Source organism: Jaculus jaculus, chromosome 1, assembly GCF_020740685.1.
Source record: "Jaculus jaculus isolate mJacJac1 chromosome 1, mJacJac1.mat.Y.cur, whole genome shotgun sequence".
NCBI lineage: Eukaryota > Metazoa > Chordata > Mammalia > Rodentia > Dipodidae > Jaculus > Jaculus jaculus.
Window position 1 is genome coordinate 86931798 of NC_059102.1, and position 27838 is coordinate 86959635.

At 37.6% G+C, this 27838-nt stretch overlaps 1 protein-coding gene across 2 annotated transcripts in view; it reads left to right on the plus strand.

Moving 5' to 3' along the window:
* The window catches only part of Adamtsl1 (ADAMTS like 1), a 403127-nt gene that overhangs the window by 184402 nt on the left and 190887 nt on the right, over positions 1-27838 (plus strand). For both annotated transcript variants that reach the window (XM_045150329.1, XM_004658427.2), the window contains exons 10-13: positions 7402-7452; positions 11933-12137; positions 13541-13688; positions 15669-15753. In XM_045150329.1, the coding sequence (XP_045006264.1) occupies positions 7402-7452; positions 11933-12137; positions 13541-13688; positions 15669-15753 (489 nt within the window). The remainder of the gene's footprint in view (positions 1-7401; positions 7453-11932; positions 12138-13540; positions 13689-15668; positions 15754-27838) is intronic.

Consider the following 27838-nt stretch of genomic DNA (forward strand, 5'->3'; position numbering starts at 1 on the left):
CCAAAGAAATAGAAAAAAATCAAAATCTTATTCCCACTTTCATCTATTATTTATAATGAGATAAAAAAAACAAAGTTCTGATGCTTTTCAAAATATGTGATTATGCAATGTGAGACCACAGCTTACAGATACACCACACATCATCTGATGATCAAATAATCAACTATAGTTTATCAGGGAAATTCAGTTCTTCTACCAAGGCATTCCATCCCTGTTGTAAGAACGCTTCTTGTACTACATCTTGAAGTTCTTAAAAATGTAATTACTTGTGTAATCCTTTTAATGAGCTTATGAGTTAATAGGAAAGGTATTGTCATAATCTTCATTTTTAACTTCTATCACTTTGTAGCTTTGTGACTTTATTAAAACATTCCTTTACTAATAGCCCTAGGCATGAGTTTTCCTATCTTTAAAATAAGTAAGATATTCTTGTCAGAAAGGAACTCTAAGGATTGTGAGGAATAATGACTGAAAGTTAATTCCCAGTTACTATGATTTAAAAATATATAAAACATTTTCTTATTTGCTGGATTCCAACTTGACATTAGGGAAACTCATTTCAGGACACAGATACATGCTAAAGGAAGAGAAATCTTGAGATAGTCATCTTAATTAACCTGCTCTCAAGCTTAGGGATAAGCAAACACTAGAATGGGCAAGATGAGATAGAGTTTCCGAGTCTAAGTTTTTCATTGTTCTATCATCATATCATCATAAAACTTATGACCTTGTACACTACTGGATCTTCAGAAGCCATAAGCTAAAGAATAGATGTCAGGTATTTGAGGCTACATAAATGGGAAAAAAGTAGCAAAAGAAGAAGTTTCTCTTTTTTTACTTTTTATTTATTTGTTTGCAAAGGGAGAATGGGGGGTAGACAGACAGCGAGCATGGATGTGCCAGGGCCTCCAACCACCGCAGACAAACTCCAGATACATGTGCCACTTTATGCATCTGGCCTTACTTGGGTACTAGGGAATCAAACCTGGGTCATTAAACTTTGCAGGCAAGCACTTTAACTGCTAAGCCATCTCTCCAGCCCCAAGGGGATGACTCTCTAAAAGGAGCACCTTTCCTCCCCCAACTTCTAGGCAGTCTTCCCCTCGATGTTCCAGGACCCTTCATGCTCTCATGCTGATAGAAATACTTGATGCTATTATAATATTTCATTAGCTTTCTTCTGCCCCATTCTGATATTTTTATTTTTGACACAAAATTATCTGGAGAAGATGCTGCCCCGTTGTCTATGCCAGAACACTGCACTACCCATCGCTTCATTTATTTTAAAGTTGAGTACCTGGTCTGCGCCAGGTCCTGTGTTTGTTACCATGGAAAACTGAAGATGAGTGGTCTAGAGTTTGGGACCAAATCTGTCCAGGATGGCTGGAGTTTCACAGTAGTGATGGAGCATGATACTGGAAGGGCCCATAAAATGGAATACGGAGAGATTTTATACAGTTTTCATACTAACTTCTGGAAAGTGAAAAAAAGTAAATACTAAGCTAAGTAGGCTAGAAGTACAGGTGTCATTATGTGTCTTTCTCTTCCTCATATCCACTAGTCACTATGTCCTGCCTGAACAGCCTTCCCAAACCAAATGCTTCTCCAAATGTGCTACCCCATCCTAGACATGGGAGAACTTAGCAACAGGCAAGGAGTGGGACAAATGATAGTTTGGGAGTTTCTTTTCCTATTTTTTCTAACCATTCTAGCCTTCTTTTTGGTTTTGTTTGCTTTAATTCTGAGTGTTATTTGTATTGCTTACTGGCATCTACACATCATTGACATAGTTTGACTCAGTCGATATGTCCACAGGCAAGACACTGTCCTGAGAGACACAACAATGAACTCATGTGGATCTGTCCCCATGGTGTAATAAAAAGATTTGTGCACAGTATGAAGCTAATAACTACATGGGAATAATGTTATGGGTGTTTGGAAGAGGGAGAGAGAATTCATGGCTAGATGTTGAGAGAAAATAGATCTTAGGAAAGGTAATATCAGACTAAGAAATTGCACTGGGCATTATATAGCCTTTTGAGCTAGAAGTAAAAAGTCAGTTACAGTGACAGAAGACAGCTATAGGTAAAGATGCTGGGAGACTGTCACAAAGGGTCTCTCCACATATGCCAAGAGAATGAACTGGGTGAATGTTGCTAGTGAGAAGTGACAGGAAGAATTGAGAATGCAATGGGAACATAGGAGAGAGAAGCAAAGATGTCTCCGAACACATAGGGTAAGTGAGAGGAAGGCAGTGCCCTGAACAGTGATGGCCATCACAGAACGAGGAACAGCTTGCAAGGAAGGAGAACATGGTCCGGAACACTGATCTCACTGAGCTAGGGAGCATGCAGCTCTCAGGAGCCTGGAATGAAGATGTGCAGCTGGAATAAAAGGCAAGATATCTTGAGAGACTCACTGAACAGAGCCCCTCATAGTCCATTTTCATTATAGAAAGAACGCCATCTATTAGATGCCTGTGGAATGAGTTGCATTAGGATTTTTCTTGTACAGATGGATTAATAACAAGATGTAAATTCCACAACTGACTAATGTGACCCTGATTTTGACTTGATCTTTTTTGAGGCATGCTCAACAGACTGGCCTTTTTTTTTATTCAATGCAAGAGTAAGAAAGAGAACTGGCATACCAGGGCCTTCAACCACTGCAATCGAACTCCAGGTGCATGCACCCCCTTGTGCACATGTGCAATCTTGCAAACTTATGTCACTGTGCATCTGGCTTTATGGGACCTGGAGAGTCGAACATGAGTCCTTAGGCTTTGCAGGCAAGTACCTTAACCATTAAGTAATCTCTCCAGCCCTTGACTTGTTTTTTTTTTAAAAAAAAAAAATCATTGGCTGTTGTACAAAAGTACCATTTTAGATTATTTTTGCATCAAAAACTCAATAATATTTGAGTGAAACATGAAGTTTGACATGATGCCTCATGTCCTTATGTCAGTTTTTCACTGCACTTCTGATTGCTGAGATTGATAGGGGTAATGCATTACTTTAGAACTTAAAAAACAGGAAAACTTTTAAAAACAAAAATATCTAAACACTGAGTACTAACCACTATTGTTAGGTGTTTTTCTACTGTATGTGTGTATGTTGTGTGTGTGTGTGTGTGTGTGTGTGTGTGTGTGTGTGTGTATGTCTGTTGCCTGCATGTATACTTATGTGTGCACATATATACAAATATAAACACACATATGCACAAACTGTGAAAATTATTTTATAGATGAAATATGAACATACACATTTTCTTATATTGTGGGTTGGATTATGTATTTGATATTTCCACATTTGTCTGACTATTTTTCTAAATCATTAAAAATGGTTCAAGGGCTAGAGAGATCCTTTAGTGGTTAAAAGTTTGATTCCCCAGCACCCAAAGTGGTGCATACATCTATGATCCAAATATACCTATGACAATGGGTGGTGGAGCTCCGAGAATCTCAAGCTAATCTGATGTTTATGTGTAGTCAGATAATTCAATTTTAGTGGCAAGAGACCCCACCCAAAGAAGGATGAGCACAGACACCTCAAAGTACCTCTGACTTCCACTTTTGCACTGTGGCATGTGTGACACACAGACACACTCAGACACACACACAAATAAATTAATTTCTTAAAATGGCTCAAAAAGTTTATGTTGGGCTGGAAATATGGCTTAACTGTTAAGGTGCTTGCCTGAAAAGCCTAATGACACAAGTTTGATTCCCCAGTACCCACACAAGGCAGATGAACATGGTGGAACATGTGTCTGGAGTTCCCTTGCAGTATCTAAAGGCCATGGTGCAATATTCTCTCTCTCTTTCTCTCTCTCTCTCTACCTATCTGCCTCTTTCCTTCACTCTCACTCTCTCTCAAATAAATAAACTATTTTTAAATATTTATATTTGTGTGATGTATAATATCTCATTATACAAACTTGTAATAGCATCACAGCACCAGACCATTCAGTAAGGCAAGCACTTTGAGAAGACAAGACAGGAAGTATCTCCTACACCACATTACTGTGTGCTCACTTTCTCATCCTGACGTTTTCCTCCTACCAACACAACCCTGATGACAGTTGTAGATGAAGGTCATTATCCTCTGTGAAAAGCACACAAGTAGGCAGGGTAATTGAAGCAAGGGAGAATGAGTAATTTCCCCTAACCAACTGTTTCTTAAATCTTCCCTTTGTGATCATTTTTTTTTTCAGAATCAAAAATAGTGTTATTAATCTGGAGTCTCTGAAGCACAGAAAAAAAAATGACAAAAAAAAAGAGAAACCACCCTTGTCACATGTTTGGCCTTAGGTCCAGGCCAAGGGAACCAGCCTTTTAGGCAGTAGGCCCAGGGACAGAGTCAGTCCTGGCCATGGGCTCACAGAGGGACCAGCCCATGGATTTGACTCTTAGGACCTGGCTCAGAGGCTCACTGCCTCAGTTTTGGGCATCCAGGCCATGGATCAGGGTCAAGGTTAGAGATCTAGGCCATTCAGTTCTGGTGATCATTTTTTAAAGTCATGTTTGCTTTCTTCCCCACCATTTTTATCCTCAGGCATATGTCTAAAGGTATACATACAAGTGTAATAATCCAAACCCAGACCCAAACATGAGGAGAGTTTCCTCAAGTCTCTCAATCGCACCCCTTTTTCAGCATTCCTCATGATGTTCACTTTGCCTAAGAACAAAAATAGTGTGTCTTAAAGGTAAGCATTGGGAAGTTTAGGCAAGACTGCTTTTCTCTCCATCAGTGTAGTGAAAGGCCAGGGCTGTGGCATGAGCCCCAGGAGGGAGCAGAGCTCTACACACGAATATGCATTAAGGAAACTGGACAGAGCACCATTGTTTTGATATCTTTCTGTTTTCACAGGTGCCATACAGTCATTTTATGAGTCTTCACCATGACCCATGCCACAGAAAGACAAATAGAGCTATAGTTTTGCTGAAACCAGGTCTAAAGCTCCTTGTTCAAACAAAAACATAATTTCTGAATCAATCCAAAGCAAAGCCCAGCATCTTGAATTCTATGTATGCCTCCATTTTTCCCCATTTCTTCAGTTCAACATGTCTCATTCAGTGTCACTGTCTCCATTTCAAATATCATCAGCTGATAAATCAGTTGGCAGAGATCTGCAGGCACTCATTCTCATATTAAAGATGACAAATTATAGCCACAAATTTATCCAGAAGGAAGGCAGTGGTGTGCATTTCTGCATTTAGAAACTGATATAGACATGAGTAAGATACAAGGGTTGAGTAAAATGTAACTTCAAAGTCAATTTGATTTATTCCCTAATTGACATATTAAATAATAGCATATGTCAAAGTTATTGGAAGAATTTTGGAAAATGAACATTCTTTAAATACAGTCAATTTAGAAAAAAATTCCTGTGATTACTTAATGGAAGAATTAATAAAAAGTGATCACGACATTCTGACAAAACAGGAGTAGGCTGTCATCTGACTTTTTCTAATAAGAGAACTTATAAAGGAATATGACATGTTATTCTAAAATCAGAGACAAAATCTTTTAATTCTTGCATTAACAATCCATGGGATCCTGAGTGTGCCCAAGTCAGTGTCCAGTTTCATGAACACTGTTATACAAAGCTTAAAATATGTGTGTGTGCACACATGCTTGAAAGTTTTAACATACAAATGAACAAAAACATCTAGGCATGCAAATATACACAAAAAAGTCATCCTGTAAAACAAATGTAAGGTGGTGCTTCAGTGACTTTCCATCCTGAGGAATCTGCTTCCACAATGTTGCTTCTGTTTTCTTTCAAACCAGTACGGATTCTCTCATGCATCTCCTTACTTTTCAGTCACTTCTTCAGAACTTGTACAGTCTTCTTTATCCCTCCCTTTTTCCTTCTTACTTTTTATGATTGCTAATTAATGTTATCTTTTATCTTTCTGAACCTCAGGATGCCCAGCCTAATCTTTCTACACAAATGCTTAGATTTGCTAGCTACTTGAAAACACACAAAGGATTGGAGAGATGGCTTAGTAGTTATGGCACTTGCCTGCAAAGCCTAAGGACCCAGCTTTGATTCCCCAAGATCCACATAAGCCAGATGCACAAGATGATGCATGCATATGGAGTTCATTTGCAATAGCTAGAGACCCTGTCATTCCCATTCTCTTTATCTGTCTCTCTTTCTATCTCTCTCAAATAAATAAATAAAATGTTTATAAAAATAAAATAAAAGACACTATAACATCCTGCATCACATGATTAGGTCAAATGAAAATCTATTTATTTAAATATAAGTATAAACATCTTGAACATATATACATCATTATATATGCTTCCTAGCATTTGTCATTTGCAAAAGAAATACCTTGTGGGTGTGCCTTACCACGTTCTGCATCTATATTGAGCTCTTTGAATCCCACACTTTTGATGGAGGTCTGCTGCCCTAACACTCTTATTCAACATTCATGAGTAGAAACCCTCTGTAGGCTCAGTACCAGCCCTCAGTGAAAAAGCAGTCTTACCAATTAGGGATCTTATTGAAATCAGGAAGTACCTTACCTTGGTGAATTGATACCCTAAAGACCTCCAGGGCTTTCAATACAGTCTCTATTGTCATTTCTTTTGTGTCTTATAGCCACACCATATATAATGTCATTTTTGTAGTTCTTTTGGCCTCTACTCCATCTCTAACTTCCCAGGTTTCCCAGGGTACTATATATGTACCAACAACAGCCAGAACAGTCACACTACCACCGTAAGGCAGTTAGCACTATATAAAATTTTATAGATTTAAAAAATCTTTCATACTTATGAACAATTTTCATAGCTTTATTTTGGTAGAGTTCTTGCTAATAGTTGCGCATTGGTACTTTTTCTTCACATTTTACAAAAAATCCAAATGGATATTTTCCAGGTATTAGTAAATGTATTTTCTGCCATGTGAAGAAACCTATTTGCTGGTGCATTTGTATAGTATTGTCAGCTCTGGGGTGCATATGCCCCTGCTTAAGCAGCTCTCTTTCAGCAGAAGTGAGGCAGTAGCTGTCATTGGTTGGTGAGCATCTGGGAGCAACACTAATGATGATGATGATGATGATATGACCTCAGAGGATGTATAATGTTGGGGATTAGAGAACATTTACAAGCCTATTGTGTCATAGTTAATGATGAGGTGCCAAGTTTTCTTGCTACCTCCCTTTGCAGTGGTATTTCCTACTTGATCAGAAAACTAATTATAGAAAATGGTGTCATTTGCATATGATAACATAACAATATTGAACTGTTTCACTGTTTCTTTTCAAAGATTGTTTATATTGACTTGTTTTACAATTGTATAACAATATGTATAATGTAATCATTGAGTGTTTATTTTATTGTGTGTACCTTCTACTCAGAGGGTTGGCATTATTGTTCCTAACAGTGACGGATACAAGCAGATCATGCCTTATGACCTCTACCATCCCCTTCCTCGGTACGTAAATCAATCATCCTGATGTTAGAATTAGCAAATCAGTATTCTGATGCTCTTGATATATATATATATATACATATATATATATATATATATATATATATATATATATATGTGTGTATATATATATATATATATATATGTAAGCATATGTAGAGATCTAGATTCTATGTTTGCCTATGAAAATAAGATTATTTTATAATCCCCCCTGAGCTGTGCATTTGAATGACACTGGTCTGTGCAGGCTGTAAGCTTGTCATTCAAAAACCATTCTATGATAGGATCACATTTCGTTGGAGTAGACACAAGAACTCGTTCTGTTTAGATATAGTGTATAGGTCTATATTACGCCTTTATTTTACTCCCTTTGTCCTTTCTGTTTCCTCTGCAAGAGAACCCTAGTCACTAAAGCACTGTCACTGTTAACAAACACTGCCTGGTATGGTCACACTTTGAATATGGAATACCAGTTTAATATTAATCTTCAGAGGGGGTTTAAGTGACTTTTATTTTGAAGAAATTAGTTATAAGTACATTTTTATATTCTTATTATTCATGTCATTATGGAGGCCTTGTTTTTTTTGTTTTCAAAATATAAAACTCAATGTGTTGCATCACTTTTTTAAACTATAATAATTTATATCATCTTTGAAAAAAATAAAGGTAACTTTAAAACTTTTAAAGAACATGGAAGTGTCAAGGGATGAACTAGTTGCTAAATGTATTGCTTTTCCTATAGGAAATAGCTCCACAGGCAGCAAAGACTAGAATTGGTTTTGAATAGCTCTTTGCTTTATTTTCTTTTCTAAATTGGTTCTCAATGAGGCAGCTGCTATTTATTTAGTACCATGGGTCCCTATCAAACCCTAAGTAGTGGAATAATCTGCAGTCTCCTGTTTGCTCAGTCCTAAACTAAACCACACCCAGAAAAAAATGATTGTACTCTAAAGAGTAAGATGCAGCAAATGTGGATGAAAATCTCCAAATTCCCGGGTATGTTAGAGTCTAACTTAGGGAACCCTGAGTGCATCTGCTCTAACCTGCCATTCTCCTAGTCCTTCTCAACAATCACCCTCACACATATAGATGTATCAGTATATATATTCCACAAATATGAATTAGTATAGATTTAATTCTATGTATTCACAGATATATATATATGCATATACATATATTTATATAATACATATAAACCAGTATTGTCCAGTATCTGCTTAAAAACTTCCAGCGATGACAAGTAGACTTTCTTTTCTCTGTTATAGTGGTAACAAGTAGAAAGGAGGTTCTGATTGATACTAAATGTCAGTATTGTTGCTAAGTACTATCCTGAATGGCTACCTCATTAGTTAGATCCCTCTTACTTTCCTATGACTATGTTGGTAAAAGCAATAACTGACTGTAGATTGCTCCTGAAATATTATTTTGTCAAAAGTCTTCCCATCCTTGATAACTTATTGAAAAATCAAAACATCAGTTTAATTGAACCAAGATCTTTTTGATATCAGTTTTTGAATCTGTACAGTAAGTATTCATAAGGAACACATTGGTTTGTAGGAGGCCATCCACTTTAAGAAAAAGGCAAAGGGTATCAGGAGCAAGCAATGTCAAGTTGATGTTTACCCTCTAGTGGAAACTTTCTGCCATATCATCGGTGATCTCTCGTGTTTATTTTTCTCTGGCAAAACAAATGCCAACCTTAGACTTAATTTCTAACAGAATGAGATTTACTTCAACTGCCAAAGTTTTTCACACCATGTCCTGTGTGGTGTGCTCACTTGAAATGCAGCACATTACAGTGGAAAAGGACAACCCCACTGGCAAGTACACAGACTATTTATTGCTCCTTGAACTTCTGTTTTGAGCAAATTTTGAAGATAGAAATTCGGCTTTATTAACAACATCCCGATAAAGGGCCATTTCTATAAATGTGTCTTCATTTAACAAAAATGATGCTCAAAAGTAGTTCTCAAATACCAACTCCTCACTAAGTGAGGCCGAAAGTTTTTCATATTCTGTGGGTTATTAGCTCAGTGGAAGAGCATTTGCCAAGCAAATACAAAGCCCTTGGTTTCTAGCAGTAGAAAAAAAAAAAAAAACCTAAACTAAAATATACCATTTTCTGTAAAAAATATTTAAATAGGTTTAAAAGCACAAGTGTAAATACAGCACACAATTAATTAATTTGTAGATTATGGTTTCCTGCTTTCTCCCTTTAATTCAGCTCATATCTCAACATAAGAATGTATTGCAATGAATTATCTTGATTCATAATTGACATGTGCCCCTTTTCTATATCCTTTGTAATTTTAGAATTTCTTAGATTAAACACATTGAGTATTTAAAAAATAAAATACAAAGGCCTTAAAATATATGATACATGGGCTCAGTTAATATTGTTCCAGGACAAGATCTTGGATATGTCTTCTTTTATTGAAATACTTACACTGCCCGCTGTTTTAAGATCATTAGACTAATATCATTTCTCAGCTTTGTTATGTTTTAAAGCTTTTGCTTTTGCTTTTTTTTTTTTTTTTTGGCTTTGTTTTGCTTTAAAGCCCTATATAGTCCTATTATTATATAAGGATCCACATGACAATATTTCACAATTTTCATATATTTGTATGCTGGAACCATACTATAAATTCATAGAATAATAGTAGCTTCACTTGTCTTTCTGTGATCACTGACACTGAAAGGATACTTATATCTGTTTATAAAATTACATGCTCAGGCCCAAGTGTTGAGACAGGTATTAATCACTCTTCCTTTAGAACAGGGTTAAGTTTCGGGATGTTGGGGTACCAATAAGAAAATGTGCTCTTCTGTAGAACTGTAATAGTTTAGGTGATTAAATATCCATTAACAATATCCCTGCTTCACTGTCAGTTAGAATGCAGTGTGACTGTGCACTTAGGTATTCAGTCTGTCTTCAGTCTGAATCAGGTCTGCTATCCACCTCCAAAAGGAAATGAGGGTTCCCCTGGAACAAATGGGAAATGGTCTCCTCTTGGAAGCGGGAGTCAGCAGTGCTTCTCACTTTCTTGAACTAGAGTTTTAAAAAATCTCCTCAGGGTCAGAAAGCCTCAGTCTCTCCATAATCACATTTTCTTATGTTCCTCCTGGGGAACAACATGTATGAATATACTGGACTTGGCCATATATCTTGGCTTTTGGTAATAAAGATAACAGTGGTTACCTAAACTTGAACAATGCAGAGAAACTGTACAGGAAGCACCTCTAAACTGGGAATCACACATTATTTTGTCTCCTACAGAAGAGAAACCAAGTTTAACACATATGTGAAATCCTTCTTCTGGAGTAATTAAGGTCTCCAAGGGATGCCTGTGCAGTATTTTTAAATTTAGCTATTCAAGTGTGTCAACTTGGTGAACTGATTCTTTCTCATTAAAAGTATTCCTCTCCTAATTCTAAGAAAAATATTAAAACTCTTTAGCAACCCTCACCCAGCAGAATCTGTGTAAGAAAGACAAGCACAACTCATTCAATCTCAATGCTTCTGTGAATAGGAATCCCACACCTCTAAATCTATAGGAGGAGAGAAAAGAACTAGGCTAAGATGTTTCCTTTCATGTGGTCCCACATGCTTCAGAGCTGTATAGAACTCAGAAAAAAAGAAAAAGGAATTCTCTTCAATGTTATTGGCAATATTCTTATTTTCTGCCTTATTTAACATCTTATCTAAATTCAGCTGCCATAAGCTTTTCTACCTGAACCAGTCTTCTTCGCAACTCAGAAGTCTTTATTGGAGGAACACTGCCTGCCTGTCATTCTCATCAGCTAGAGAATAAGAAGTGAATAAGATAATATTCATATATTAATACTTGGCTTTCAGATGGCATAGTCTGGACATCAGAACTATGCTGAATCTATGGGCTCTCAAAGTTGACAACTGCAGAGATGAGGGAGAAAGAGCATTTGCTTAGAATGAACTTGTATGAGCTTCTTTTATATAAAAAAGTCCAGAAATAATAAAGTGAAATAATGAAAATAAAATAATGCACTCAAGTGCAAATAATTTGTCTTAACTGATTACTTAATTTTAGTCAACATGAATACTTAATGGTATTTGTGAAAAATAAACTTTTAATACATATGTACATATGTATATATATAAAATCCTTCTTCTAGGTATACATACACATGCATATATATGGAAAAGGACTGAAAATTGCATCTTCTGGATAGGTTACAGCCAACTCGGACAGATATCCTATGGCTAGCTCCCAAAGCTGTAATCTCTTGCATTTGTGCACAGTTTAATAGTTTTAGGAGCACTAGTACCAAGATTAAATCTTTCACTTGTGAAATTTCAGGCGATAGATGGCTTTTAGTTCTCCGGGCTGTAGCCTCTGAGAACAAATGAGCCCAGTAGGCCCAGGGAATGGAGTTGATGTAGCAGGTCACTAAGGAGGTTGGGCAATGCATGTGTCTGCACTGATGACTCCCCTTGCTTCTGTAGGTGGGAGGCCACCCCATGGACCGCATGCTCCTCCTCATGTGGGGGAGGCATCCAGAGCCGAGCAGTTTCCTGTGTGGAGGAGGACATCCAGGGGCATGTCACATCAGTGGAAGAGTGGAAATGCATGTACACCCCTAAGATGCCCATCGTGCAGCCCTGCAACATTTTTGACTGCCCTAAATGGCTGGCACAGGAGTGGTCTCCGGTAACTGTGCCTTCTTTCTTTGTTCATTAGGAGAGTAAGTCCACTCTTCCCTCTCACCACCGCGACCCCACCAGGTACCTTGTGCAGCCCCACCTTCTCCACTTGAGGTGCTAGAAGCTGTCAGTTTAGCCTCTAGAGTAGAAATGTCCCTAATCTGGTGTGACCAAAAGTGAATGATTTTTTTTTTTTATATCTGTGTTTAAGTTTCTTCAAAGCCTCTGGTGTTCCTCCTATGGAAAGAGCAAATGCCTCCTAAGAGTGACTAAGGCTGAGTTCAGGAGTCTGGAGTGTGATTTCATTTTTATTTTAATCTCTTACCCAAAAGGGACTGAATAGGTTAAAATGTATATGTTCACTGAAAGGAAACAGGATTAAATGAAAACAGTATAATATTTAAAAGCAAAAACAAACAGACATTTAAGGAATATATGGATTTGAGCTTAAAATGTGTTTCTGGGCAAGGCCTAGTGCCTCAAGCCTATAATTCCAGCTACTTGAAAGACTGAGGCAAGAAGATTAAAGCTCAGTGACTTCCTAGTTTACAGAGTGAGTTCAAGGCCATCCTGAGCAACTTAGCTAGACCTTGTGTCAAAATAAAAAGTTATTTTCAAAAGGAAAGGGGTAGGGATATAGCTAAGTAGTAGAGAACTTATTAGTAGGTAAGAAGTCCTAGGCTCATGCCCTGATAATAAAATACAAAGTTACTCAGGTTTTCCTGATTGCTAATACACAGAGAAATAGCAAAGAGAACAATGCCCTTCTAGAAAAATGATAAAAGACTTCATGAGCCTTGCAGTTTTGAAGGACAGATGAGACCTGTGATGTTTTCCTATACCCAGACATGCTCCCAGACAGGTAGAACTATGAGAGGTACTCTCAACATTTGCCCTTTGAATAAGATCCCCTATAATTTTTTCCCATTTCAGTATTATCAACTGAATTGTTTATGCTGCTAACTTGTCAGTGGTGGTGGTTTAAAGATCCTATCATATCTTTGAGGGATCTAGCTAGCATCCCTTAAGAACAAAGTAACTAAACACAGCAGAGTGGGTTATTGAGCTTGAGCACACTCTGTAATTTTTTGTCTCCTGATTGGTGCTTATTTGAGTCTTTGCACACAGTGAAGATATCTGCTAATTATCCCAATCCTAAAAGACTAAAAGTGATATAATTTTTAGCCAACTGCACCACACAACCTGAAAAATAATTCCTTTACTGGTAAGAAATAGTTTAATTCTTCCAAAAGTGTTTGTGTGTGTGTGTGTGTGTGTGTGTGTGTGTGTGTGTGTGTGTGTGTGTGTATTCTTATTAAAAATAAGTCTCGGGTAGGCAGTGAAGGCAAGTAAATAAGACTTTGCCTATGAGTCTCCTCTCTCTCTTTCTCTCTTGCCATCTCTCTCTAGTGCACAGTGACATGTGGCCAGGGTCTCAGGTACCGTGTGGTCCTCTGCATTGACCATCGAGGAATGCACACCGGAGGCTGTAGCACAAAAACAAAGCCCCACATAAAAGAGGAATGCATCATACCCACACCCTGCTACAAACCCAAAGGTAATTGGGCAGGACTTTTACTGATCATTAACAATTATGTTCATGTGCTTCTTGAAACTCCTTGGAATATTTTTAAGTATTCCAAGTATTCTTAATAATGATTCTTTATAACTTAGATATATTAAATGGACTTAATTCTTCATTTTAATTCTCCATATATTTTTGTGTTGTTTTACAGTGTTTTTCGTTTGCACACAACATAATGGGTTTCATTATGACCTTTTTATACATATAGACCATTATGTTTTGCTCTTATGCACCTCGTCAATCTCTACCTTGTCTTGCCCCCTCTCCTCCTAGTGCCACATACATGTGTATGCATGTTCTGCTTATGAGGAAAACATGCAATGTTTTTCTTTCTGACTCCTCCTGATCTCACTTAACATGATGTTCTCTAGTTCAAGTTATTTTGATTGTCTCTTTATGAAGTATGACATATAGAAATCTACATATACAATTATTTCCCAATCATAAAGTGGTTTGAAAATTATTACCAAAATATTAGATTTGTCTTCATTAAGGGAGATCATATTATATAGAAACATATGTGGGTCTTACTATCCTCATTTCTTCCTATTAAAAACAAGGGAGTAAATCAAAGTGTGTCTACTTTGCTAAACCTGACACACACTAGGGAGTCTCAAACTTGTAAAACAAAAGACTCCTGCTTTTTATGTTGAAACAAGAGAAAACTTTAATATGAGATTGAATTCTAGAAGCATAATTTGAAATGGAAATTTGGACTATGTTGGGTGCAAGGTACAAATCAAGAGTGAAGTATTATGAGTCTACTACTGAAGCCAAACGGAACAGTGTTCTTGAAAGACAGAGAGCTCATGTGCTGTCAGAGGTCTTTGTTGACAGTCATTTAAGTGAGGTGGGTAGGGGAGGAGCAAAATGATGGAAGTACCGGCACTGTGCTGCCGCAATTCAAGCACTAGTGAACCATTCTGGCTTTTGCATTCGTATGTTTCTCACTTCATTTTCTAACTACAAACAAAAGATGCACACAGAAGACAAGCAGTGATGCCCCAAAGTAAACCTACTCAATCATCTGTTAGCTCTGTCTTTACCAAGCCACTTCAGAGAGGAAGAAAAATAAGTCAAGAATAAAATCTGGGTTTTCACAGCTAAGTAGTGAGCCTGACTCTCTAAATATCATTAAAATACCATATAATTCTATGGTGTATGCATATGTGGACATATTTCTTTCATCTTTACAATTATATGCTATAAAATGGTGATAGAGCTTCACTGACTCATACTATAAAGGCAAATATGCCCATAAATGACCTTAATAAATATGTCAGAAATGGAAATCTTGGCAGTGACTTCTATAGGAGCAGTTAGAGCCTCCGTATTTCTTTTTCTCTTCCACATTTTCCCCCAGGAAGCAGTTAAAAATTTTGCACTCAGTTGTTTGGCCAAAGCTAGATGAGTAGGTAAAACAAGTCAAATTATAATTTATGGACCTTAAGTTTCACATATCCCATTGTCAGCAAACCTTGAGGTGATATTGAATAAGAGAAATTTAAAGCAATGCTTTACAAATTTCAGAGTGACCATTTGGTGTTCATGATGTGTCACAGATCACACTTAGCCAAAAGGCAAAATTATGAAAATGTCACAATATAATTTATTGTATCTTGTGTTTATTTTATAGGATGCTTTGATGATTCTTTAAATTCAAATTGACCTAGTGCTTCTAAAGTTAGGACTTTCCTTCAGTATCAATCAGAAAAGGGAAGCATATATACAAATACTAGTGTTATTAAATCATATTAAAATCTATTTCCATTTTTATTTGTGAAACCATCATGAGAAATGGTAGTTTGCCTGATCACTTATTATTTATAGTTTTCAACATAGTAACTTCTGAGTTCTCTGCAAAACTAAGAACTATTGAGGAGATGAGGAGTTTCCTAAGACACCCAGGTTGGTTCTAACCTCTTTTCTCCTCTGCCTGTACTGCATTCTCAGAGAAACTTCCAGTAGAGGCCAAGCTGCCATGGTTCAAGCAAGCCCAAGAGCTAGAAGAAGGAGCTGCTGTGTCAGAAGAGCCCTCGTAAGTTTTGACAGCCCAGGACTTTTGAGGGGATTGGTATGGAGACAGCATATCTTGCTGCTCTGGCTTTCATAGGTTCTGAGTTTAGTGTTATCACCTACCCAGAAAAAGTGGATCCTCAGGGCTCTACACATAGAGATGAATCTATTCTAAGTATTGGTCAAATCTCATTAAAATGAGATTTAGAATGGTCTTACATCCATCTTGTTTGAATCTAAGTACTCTAAATTTTGCCTGATATAGGGAAATGAAGGTGGGGTGTTTGCCATCTTTTCCTCCACATTATGACTCCCTGTTTTCTCCTGGCCAAGAGTCCAAGGTGAGAAATCCAAGCTGTTGGTATAAAGTAGATATAATGGACTGGAAATGTAACTCAGTGGTAAACTCCTTCCTTATTTAGCATGCCTCCAAAAGCTCTGTCTGAGCTAAATCTCAGGAGGGAAGAGGGAAGGGAGGAAGAAAAGCTGGAGAGAAGGAAAGAAGGATGGAGGGGAAGAGAGAGGAAAGAAGAAATGAAGGTGAAAAGGAAGGGAGGGAGGGGGGAAAGGATGGAGGGAAGAAGAAAGGAATAAAAGAAGCAAAGAAGGATGAAATAAAGAACAGACTTGATGTAAAATGCTGGACAGTGTTTTACACTCCATGTCTCTGATCTTTGTACTATGACCACTCACAAAAAGTTAAGGGTGGGCTGGAGAGATGGCTTAGCGATTAAGCACTTGCCTGTGAAGCCTAAGGACCTGGTTCGAGGCTCGGTTCCCCAGGTCCCATGTTAGCCAGATGCACAAGGGGGCGCATGCGTCTGGAGCTCATTTGCAGAGGCTGGAAGCCCTGGCGCGCCCATTCTCTCTCTCTCTCCCTCTATCTGTCTTTCTCTCTGTGTCTGTCGCTCTCAAATAAATAAATAAATAAATATTTTTTTTTTTAAAGTTAAGGGTAAGTAAAATATGTATGAGGGCAAAAGGAATTTAGTAGCTTTCTGTTTTCCCTTTCTTACTAGAATTGGTATCAGGGAGACCTGAGTCTTTGCATACATGCTCATGATCCTATATGTGTTCAGTTTCATTAAAACCATGAAATCCAGAAGACTTGTAGGAATAGGTTTGCCATATGTTTCAGAAGAGAAAACATGGAAGACAGACAAAAGCAGATTGTTTAATACTTGATTACACTAGAAAACACTGACAGGCATATCTGTTGCACTGTTTTACATGTAAGGAAATGTACTTCACTTATAAATTCATCTGTGGCCAAAGCCATGCCTTAGGTTGAAGATTTCCTAGATTAATTCATTAAATGTAAGCAATAGGCTCTATGGGAATTATAGGTACATAAGACATGTTACTTTCTATAGCAGACAGCTGTAGGTCACTGAAAACTTCCAAACCAGGAAGTTATGGGAGGAAGGGAATTTATTTGAAGCTTACAGATCCAGGGGAAGTCCCATGATGACAGAAGAAGCTGGCCCACTTTCACAGACCTGAGCAGAGAGAGGAATCAACACCATCACCAGCAGAAGCAAGCACACTTCAGGAAGCCCAGGCAGAGCTCAGGCACTCTGCATATCTTTAGACTGGAATTCCAGATCCACCCCCATACCTTAAGGATGGACCCTAGAATCCACCCACAGTGACATTTCCTCCAGCCAGGTGGCTGCAAATCTAAATTAAAAACTGTAATAAAATCCTGACTATACTGGCACCCATTCATTCCAACTACCACACCCTCCACACAATATAGCAGATGGGATATGAAATAGTTTTCAAATTCAAGCCATAGTTTGAATTTTACTAGCAAAATAAATGAAGATACTCAAATTAAACTTAGAATTTTTCTCAGAATCATTGTGCTTATATCTAAATCTGATGTTTCCCAGAACACAAAAATGTATTGCTGAGTCTCAAGAAGTCTAAAACACAGATTCCTATAATAATCAATGGTCACTTATAAACAAATTGTATTAAGCCACTTGATTTCACCAAAGAAAATGCTACATGCATTAACTAACACATTTTTATTTAAAAGGACAAATAAGCTAAACATGAGTTGTTTATATACTGTGAAGTTACTTCAGCAACATTTTTTTTTTTACTTTTAGAAAAAACATCTGTGGCAGCAGAGTTTGGAGGAGAGACAGTGTGTAAAGATCACACACCGACTTTAAATACATCTATTAAGACGTTTTTTTTTTCCTTCCTGTTCTGCCAGTGCCTAGTTTGACAGACCTTATTACTGAGAAGGACATTAATTCCTTAATCCACTAAGGTCTTATTTAAGACATGAAAATGCCTTATCATTGGGTATGCTTACTCCTTACCAGTATTCTTTGGTTAAATATGTATCAACCTAAATATACTTAAACATACATAAACAATCCACTCCCTTTAAATCCTACAATTTGGCACCCAGCCTAAGACAAATCCTAACTCTTACTATTGCATTCTGACTAATGTTAAATAATGGAGCAATGTTGAAATAAATTAAAAACAACTTGCATCTATAATTACATTTCTTTCTGATTAGTAGAACCTCTCAAATGAAAGCTGTAAGTGGGCCTTAATTCTTCTTCAAAATCATTGACTCGCCTCAGATCACCCATACTTTATAGCTGGTATTTTCCAGTAACAGTCTAATTAAAACTCTTTACATTCCACTTCAATCTTAATAGACCCCTAGAGTAGTTAAACACAGTCTTAGCCATTGAAATTATATTTACATATTAGACTGTTAAACTTTCCTCTTAATGTAATGGAATTGCCACCTTGGCATGATTAATCTGAGTTGAATTATGTATAATTGGAGTGCTAATTCAGTATAAACGAATTCAGAACAATAATTGCTTTTATATTAAAATAAAATAAAGGACAGCTATAGAATAATATAATAAGAGGTATTCCACATTTTAATGTATTTTTTTGTGTTTAATGTGCTGAACCTATGGAAAGATCCTCAGTGTTATATTTTAATTGATTTTGGGTTTAAAAACAACATACTTTTGCATGGTCTTAATTCCTTCTTTTTTCAAACCACATAAATGCATTTCTATGTATGTAACAACCATAATTACTCTCCAAAGTATAGTGGAAAATGATAAACTGTCAACAAGTGATTCTTCTCTACCAGAGACTCACACTGCTTAAATTAAATGGGAATGTGTAGATGCTGTGGGAATCACTCCTGTGCCACATCAGTCAGGAGTAGCAATGCCCAGGACTCCAGCAAACACTGGCAAGTTCTATACAGAAGCAGCAAACATTTTCCCCATATGGAAAGTGAAAATATTATCAACAACCTGTCTCATTAAATAAGTACAAAAAAATCAGAATATCTATGTCTTTAGCAGATGGAGACAGACTTATTGAATGTGAGATACTGTTAATAACCCCAAAACATAAGAAACATTGCTTAGCGTAGGCCAGAAATATATTGGGAGGTAATCTCTTTGAGATATATTAAGAAGAAAACTATGAAAAAAGGCCAAAACTGAATTGCCATGAAATAATTCAAACTGTACAAGAATGTACTAAAATTCTGGTTCCACTAAACATGCGAAATATACAAATAATGAGTCATCTCCCAGAATCACTACAACAGGTATGCAGACTAGATCACATCCGGTGAAATGTGTTTATCATGTTAAGCTACAGCTTTGGTTCAGAGAAACTTGAAGGGCTGAGGTTATGCCTCAGGAGTAGAGCACATCCTCAGCATGCAATCACCAACACCATAAGAAACAAAACAGTTTTATTATATCTCGAGGCATTTTTTTATTTCTCAGTATCTGTAATCTCTGATGCCTGTGAGACAGAGGTTGGGATGTTGTGATGATTATTTTGTCTTTATATACAGAAAAGGATTTCTAACCCACTTGTGGGAATCTAACCCTCTGAGCTTTTTACTCATTAGTAGCCATGTTTTGTCTTGACCTAGCCACATTTTTATCAGTTTTCCTGATAACTAACAACTTTAAGCAAGATATTTTTCTCTTCTCCCATTGAGCCAAACAATGAATGCAAATATGGTCTAAGCCATCAAAGGGAGATTAAGCACAGTGGAGACATTAACAAATTAAGCCCACCCCGGACAGTCTCATTAGTAAATACAATAGAGTAAACTTGCCCCAGAGGCTGTCTGGTGAGGAATTAAATAATGTCCTGGTGACAGAATTAACACAAAAGCAATAGTGGTGAAAGAGGAATTCCTGCAGCTAAGATTCTAGGGAGTCGGCCTTCTGGGGGTAGTGGTGATTTTTATTACTAGAAAAGGTAAATGGAAAAAATACTGATGGAATTTTCCTCTGCTGTTTGAATGGGGTTGTTTGGAATCCAGCTGATGAGAGCATTCTTAGATTTAGGATACATCATTAAATGCCAAATGGAGCCCATCTGGTTGTTTCCATTGGAAAATATAGGGGAATGCCTTTTAAATCCTCCAAAGGTTATTTTTATTTGGTGGTAGATCAAAACTACAATATGGTTGTATAATTATATTCTTAATCAGGTTGAAGCTGAAAAAATTACTGATAGATTTCCCATCTCTTAGTGTTGTACCTCATATTCAGTCTTGGTTCAGATGTATACACTACTACCACTACCACGTTGAGGCAAGCACACTTATGACCTATTTGACAGCTTAATTTCTTGAGGAAAACATTATCCACTGTTGATCCCTAAGACATTTACAGAAATGTTTCTAGAAGGAGATCATTTGACTGGTAGCCTTACAAACCCTAATCTTACATGAAATGAGAAGGAAAATGTTTCTAAGTTCTTTCAGGCCACTAGCACACCCTCTGATGCCCTAGAGTCACTTGCTAAGGGAGACAGGCTTATAACAAATAGTGTGAAAGAATGCTCCAGGCTGCCAGGCTAGGCATGGTGGCACACACCTTTAATCTCAGCACATGGGAGACAGAGGTATGAGAATCACCATGAGTTCCAGGCCACCCTGAAACTACGTAGTGAATCCCCAGGTCAGCCTGGGCTACAATGAGACCCTACCTCAAAAAAAAAAAAAAAAAAAAAAAGAATGCTCCAGGTACTCTGACTTTCTCTTTCCAGAGGTAGGATGTCTGAAGGTGTCGAAAGCAAGGCATCCTGGGAGATAAAGTGAGGGCTATGGGCACTCAGGAAAAGATCACTCTTCTCAAATAGTTTCCATTGCTGGAAGTTCTTCCTTCATGGTTCAGAATGGGAAACTGGTGGTTTATGGCCAGTACAGTGATATGAACCAAACATTCTCTCATTCAATAGTTGGCCTTCACCAAGTGAAGAGCCATATTGATATTTTCCTCTTGAAGGCAAGATTAGGCAGTCCCTGAGCCTTGATCTTGCATTTTAAAAAAATTCTGAGTTACCATAGTAGTTCTAGGCAACAGCTTTACATGGTTAAGTTCAATAGTCAGGCCATTGATGTGTTATCATAAATAACCTTGATATGAGCCATGAATAAGGAGGAAGGAAAAGACAAAGAGGAAAGCAAGCAGACCAAAAGCAGCAGTCATATCTGGATGCCAGATGGCATCAGGGCAACTATGGGGCTGGTTCAATAAGTAACAAAAGGAAATTCTTGTTTTGTATTGATGTGTGTAGAACCCACAAGGATTTAGATACAGAAAGATGGACCAATGACAGTCCCCATGGTAATTCTACAGTTCTTCAATGTTTTTTTTTTTTATCTTGTTGAGAAATAGAATTTAAATACATTTAAGATGATGTTTGTATTAGTTCACATTTATACCCCATAAATTGTTGAACAATGTGGATTGCTTAACTTAATGCTTTAACAATGTGTATTAGCAGAAGAACTGGCTAGAGATCTTAACTATGTGCAATAGCAAAGTGCTTGTTATAAATTCTCCCGTGTGTTAAATAATTTTGGAGGGGTATGACACCTGATCATTGTTTATTCCTCCTAGTAGCAGACACTAAATTTACTCATGAATCACCTGCTTAGTGCAAAATGCTGTTGTGACAGATGCAGATATTGCAAAATTTAATAATAGTGTTTGCTCTCAAAAAGCCTTGAAGGCATCCTTATCAAAGGACCAATCGGATTATGACTCAGATGTTGAATATTTGCCATGCATCCACAGATTGAAACAGATGAATTAGATGATTGATAAAGTGCCATTTTATGTTTTGATATGCACAACATGATTAATTTTTCAAAGAGTATAAGATTTATATTGAATTCTCAAATTCTCTACTATCTATGCTATAAATGCATCTACCAAAAATAGAGAAGAAAAGGAAGAAAGAATTGCATCTACCTCTGAGCTTAAAAAAACAGAAGAATGAGAATAATTAAGATAATATGTGGCCATGCACAAATATAAGAAATAATTTGAAGAAAGTAGTATATATATATATATATATATATATATTGTTGGTATGAACAGATTCTTTTGGCATCTTAGGCTAGAGCTCACTTGAAGCTATTACTTGGGGGAAGGTTATTGGAACTTACATAGCATATAATCAGATATTTTATAACACCATTTGTTTCTCAGTGAGTCCTACATATATTTTGAAAACAGGCTATAGCAACCATAGATAGTTTCCTAAACTCAGTATTTCTTCCTCAGATACATCCTGCTGCCAACTACGAATTAGTGAGAAGTGAGACTATGTATTGTTATGCCCCAAGACCATTGACCACTTCTTCAGACAAAGTAGCTGTACACAATGATTAAGTATGGGCACCAAAGAAAGACTCCTATGTGTGAATATCTTGTCTCCAGTAGCAATGGTGGATCTGTTCTGGGAAAATCAATGAAACCCACAGTCCTCAATTTCCTCATATGAAATAAGCATAACAAAGTATCTGCATCATAGGCTTATCCTAAGGATCAATGTATGTGAGGTGCATGGCACATACATTAACTTTTGTTACAATTTCCTAGCATCATTAGTCTTCCTACTGAATCCTTTCTTTTTCATATTTTATTTTTACTTATTTATTTCCTTGAGAAAGAATGGGTGTGCCAGGGTTTCCAGCCACTGCAAATGAACTCCAGATGCATGTGTCACCTTGAGCATTTAAGCAAGACTATTTAAGCCAAAACTCAGTCCAGTCTTTCCCATATAACTCCATCTCAGTGCCTCTACTCTTTTAGCCTAAACACTCATTGATAATGATCATGCTTTTAATTTAGTCTATTCTCAGAGACAAAGGATGGTTATTCTTATTTGAATAAAAAATATTTATGGAAAATTGGAAAAATACTTACTCAAGGGGAGTTCAGAAACGGCCTAGGCAGAGCGGCAGCCCCCACCAACTCTGAGTTAAGTATACATGGTCCCCATAGGTGGCTCCCAGCATACACAGAGACAGCAAAATCAATAATAAAATAGAAGGCACAGACAGGACCATTTTTATGTGGTCTGTAGAAAGACCTTCATTACAATCTAAGAGGTTCTATATTCGTCAGCCCCTCCTGCCATCACCATATTTGCTCACTCTGTAGCTACTCCCAGAAAGCTAAATCAGAACTGTTGCTGGGCTGAGCCCTCGAGAGCAACAAAGACAAATTAACAGGATTATTGTGTGCCAAAATAAAGTATGGACCCTGTCACCACCAATATATGTTAAGTCCATTAAGGTCATTTTTAATGAACTGAACTTTTCATTCGAAAACTTTGCCAAACTTGTTGAATTAAAGGAAAGAAAACTTTACAGAAGATAAACTAATTTCACTCCATCTGAAGAAGAAATGGATCATGCAAAGTATTCTGAGTTTACAATACTTCACAATTTTTATCAAAGCCAGGGCAAGTAATGCAGATTTAAAGGTGCGTCCTGGCGTTAGGCAGAGACCGACAGTGCTCGGATAGAGCTGTCAGCCACAATGGCATCGGAGCCCCTTTGGGACGTGGCTTTCTAAATAGTCAGAGAGTCCTCAAGAAAAAGCACTTTCCAATCGGGCTGCGTTCACATTGGTCACAAAGACAGGGACACAAAGGTGGTCTGGGGCAAAGGTTGTGTCTACATTTTCCATTTGTTAAAAGAGTGATTTGGCTCATTTCTATCTGCTACATGCAGTTAGTAGTCTGTCTATTTTTTCCCCAAAAGCTGTGTGTTATATATGTATTGAGTTTTAAAGCATAGACAAAAAAAAAAAAAAAAAAAAAAAAAAAGGATAAAGGCTTTCCATGAGTCTCTCTAGCCTAGGAACAATTCCAAAACACTCCAGCACCTTCTCTGTCAAGTAGCTGGTAGTAAGTTAAGGCAATGTTTGGCCAGCGGGTTGTGTATGTATAAATTACTGAGTTCAGCATCTGCCTCAAAATCCTTTTCTCCTATTTTGATTGAGATTCTTTTGAACTGTGGCAGGCAGAGAATTTGAACTTCCCTCAAGCCACAAGATGCCCCAACAACCCATCAATGCAACTGTAGCTGGTACACACCACCTGAGTATAGCCATAGGAAATATTAAATTACTATATCCACGGTAGCTATGAAATTTGGATATGATTACTTTGGAAAACCAGTAGAAGTTCTTACAATAGAAAAAGATGTTGGTCCCTCATGTCAATGTCTATGAAAGAGACATTTCTTGTGGCTTTTTAAAAAACATTTATTATATTTTATTAATTATTAGAGAGAGAAAGAGGCAAATAAAGAATGGGCACACCAGGGCCTTCAGCCACTGCAAATGAACTCAGACACATGTACCACCTTATGCATCTTGTTCACAAGGGCACCTGGGAATCAAATCTGTATCCCTTGGCTTTGTAGGCAAGTGCCTTACCTGCTAAGCCATCCCTCCAGTCCTCTTGGAGATATTTAAGCCATTGCTTCTATCTAACTTGGTTCCAGTTGTTGGGACCCAAAGTAAACCCAATATTAAGTTACTCATACCAGAAAATCTTTTATTTTATTTTATTTTTTCATAAGGATATACAACAATAGGTTTCATTGTGAAATATATCTGCTAAATAATCTCTTCCTTTAGCCGGGCGTGGTGGCACACGCCTTTAATCCCAGCACTCGGGAGGCAGAGGTAGGAGGATTGCCATGAGTTCAAGGCCACCCTGAGATGACAGAGTTAATTCCAGGTCAGCCTGGACCAGAGACCCTACCTTGAAAAAAGAAAAAATCTCTTCCTTCAGCTTCCATAGCACATATATTCTACTACCTTCCCTGTTCTTCCTCTCCCCCTTCTCTCTCCCTTTAGACCTCTCCCTCCTCTCTCATAGCCTCCTTTCTACTTTAATGTCGTGCGCACATACACACACACATATGGAAATTTACATGTAGATCTGCATTAGGAAAAGCTCATATTTGTCTTTTAGAGACTGATAAAACCAGTTATTGATTCTCTTTTAGTATTCATTTGGAGAAATGTTTAATAAGCACTGACTGTATAAAGCCTTTCATCACAGATGATCTAGTGAGGAAGGTGATGATTGCATCGGGATTCATACTGTAGTTAACTACTATCAGCAAATGAAAAGTTGGGCTGTGCATGGTGGCTCAGGCCTATAATATCAGCACTTTGGAGACTGAAGCAAGTGGATAGCCATGGGTTTGAAGCAAGTCTGGACTACATAGTAAGTTCCAAGACAGCCTGGGTTACAGTGTAAGACCCTGTCAAAAACAAAACAAAACCAAAACTGAAGGAAGGAAGGAAGGAAGGAAGGGAGGGAGGGAGGGAGGGAGGGAGGGAGGGAGGGAGGGAGGGAGGGAGGGAGGGAGGGAGGGAGGGAAGAAAATAAAAACTAAAAAGAAAGTCTGCTCTCAGAGACTCCAACAAGGAACCTGTTAGGCTTGGGGATCTGAAGGGCCTTTTTTTAAAAAAATTTTATTTTATTATTTATTTGAAAGCGACATACAGAGAGAGAAAGAGGCAAAGAGAAAGAGAGAAGGGGTGCACCAGGGCCTCCAGCCACTGCAAACGAACTCCAGATGTGTGTGCCACCTTGTGCATCTGGCTAACATGGGTCCTGGGGAATTGAGCCTCAAACTGGGGTCCCTAGGCTTCACAAGCAAGCGCTTAACCACTGAGCCATCTCTTCAGCCCTGAAGGGCCTTTTTGAGAAGGGGCATTTCAGCTGAGGAATGAGGATGAGTGGGAGTTATTCTAGGCTGAGACAGATGGGAAGAGGGTCAACATACACACACACACACACACACACACACACACACAAATCTTGAGTCAGGGAAGAATTGCACACATCTGTAGAAGTGAAACAGACACATGTGGCTGCATTGCTGGAGGTAGAGGAAGAGTGGGAGGTGAGGACAGAGACTGGTATAATGTTCCCATAGGAGGGAACACAATGAGAAATCATTAAAGACTTTATAATATGAACAATAGCCTGGCAAAAGGTAGCAGAGCAAAAAGACAGAACTGTAGGCCATTATAGTTGTCCAAAAAAGAGACAGCATTTGTTTCAGTGGTCATGGCTTACTGGCAGTCCCAGCCAGAGTCCAGTAAAGGGCTAACATGAATTAAAGAACAAGGGTGTGAATCTTGATTCTGCCATTTGCTAATCAATGTGACCATGGATATCCTTGTACCTCAGTCTTACCATCCAGAAATTGGAATAAAGATGGTACTATTAAAATGTAATTTTAAAAAATTAAATCATGACTCTCAGGCAAATATTAAGTGAGCATGTCAAAAAATAATTCATGAATTATTCAAGAAGCTAGTTATGATGCTAAAACTAGCTCAAATGAGATATAGATTAATAGAAGTTCATATTTTCCAACAGACAAAATCATTTGCATTAACATGAATAGGAAAAAATTCCATCATGATGTACAAGAAACATCTGTGTCATCACCATCCCTCAACAAGGAAACTTCTGTCTCTGTGGAACTGCAAAGTAGACTAGCAAGAAACAACCCAAGTCTCATACCCTACTGGAACAAGACCACCCCTAGAAGAATGCTAGACAATTCTAGCATTTCATTGAAAAAAGAAAATAACAGTAATGTCTTTTATCAGTCTCACAATATATCCAAAAGTACCCATCTCCCCATGTCATAGTGAGCTATCTATGTTAAATGCATAAAGCAACACGTGTTAATGTTGGCTAGTATTATCACTGTTAGACAAATGATAGTGATAGTGGGAATGAAAAGAATTAAACTCCCAATACACAGCCAAAACTTAAAATCACTAATTTAGCCCAAAATTTTGGGACTCTTGCAACTCACTTGTTGACTCTTATTGAACATTGTTAAGCAATCTTTCCGAGAGACCTGTGGAGTGAGAGGTCTCAGGTAGTCAAGGAAGGCAACTCCTGGGTCATAAGACAACAGACAGAGGTATCCAGAAAACCCCTGCCACACAAAATCTGGGATCAAAGAGCTGGGGTTCAAGTTCACATCCAACCACTTCCTCAAGAGAAGGGTCATTCAACTGGAGAAGACAAGGTATGGCAGCTAAGGTCAGAGTGGAAACTAAAGATAGACAAGATTGGATTTGCAAAGAACAGCAGACAATATGAGGCCAGTATTCTTAGAAACTGATTATTAACTCTTCCTGCTAACTTTACTTTTATGGTTAAAGTGATTTCCTGATATTCAACAGGCCCCTCCTTCTTTAGGAAGTCTCTGATCTTGTCTGAACTAGAGAAACACTGGGACAGAACTGCAAAATAGCAGCTACAACAAAGTTACAAGGATATGCACTCCTAGGCTTTGAAAGAGCACAGGAACTTCCAGAGAACTCCCCTGTGACATTTCCTTCTGGAAGTCTCTTTGAAAGGAAAACATGCACAGTGTAACACACTCAGTTGTTTTTTTTTTTTTTTTCTGCATCTAGCACTAAGCATTTTTTTTTTCAAGAAAACCATATAAAGATTCTTATAGAAGATAGCTGCCTTTTAAATGAATTTGATCACTAGGATGAAAAAAAAATGCCATGTGCTACTAAGAAAATGCCTCTAAATATAGCTCTCCGATACTCTCCTATGTGTTTGAGAGTTGAGTCTTTCCCTAAAATTATTCCTGGATAGCAGCTTAGACAAAGGTAGCCAATTATTTTTTTTGTTTTGTTTTGTTTTGCCTTTTTAAGTACTTGTTTTGGTAGCACTACCAAAACTGCCATTTGTTATCCTGAGATCTAGTATCA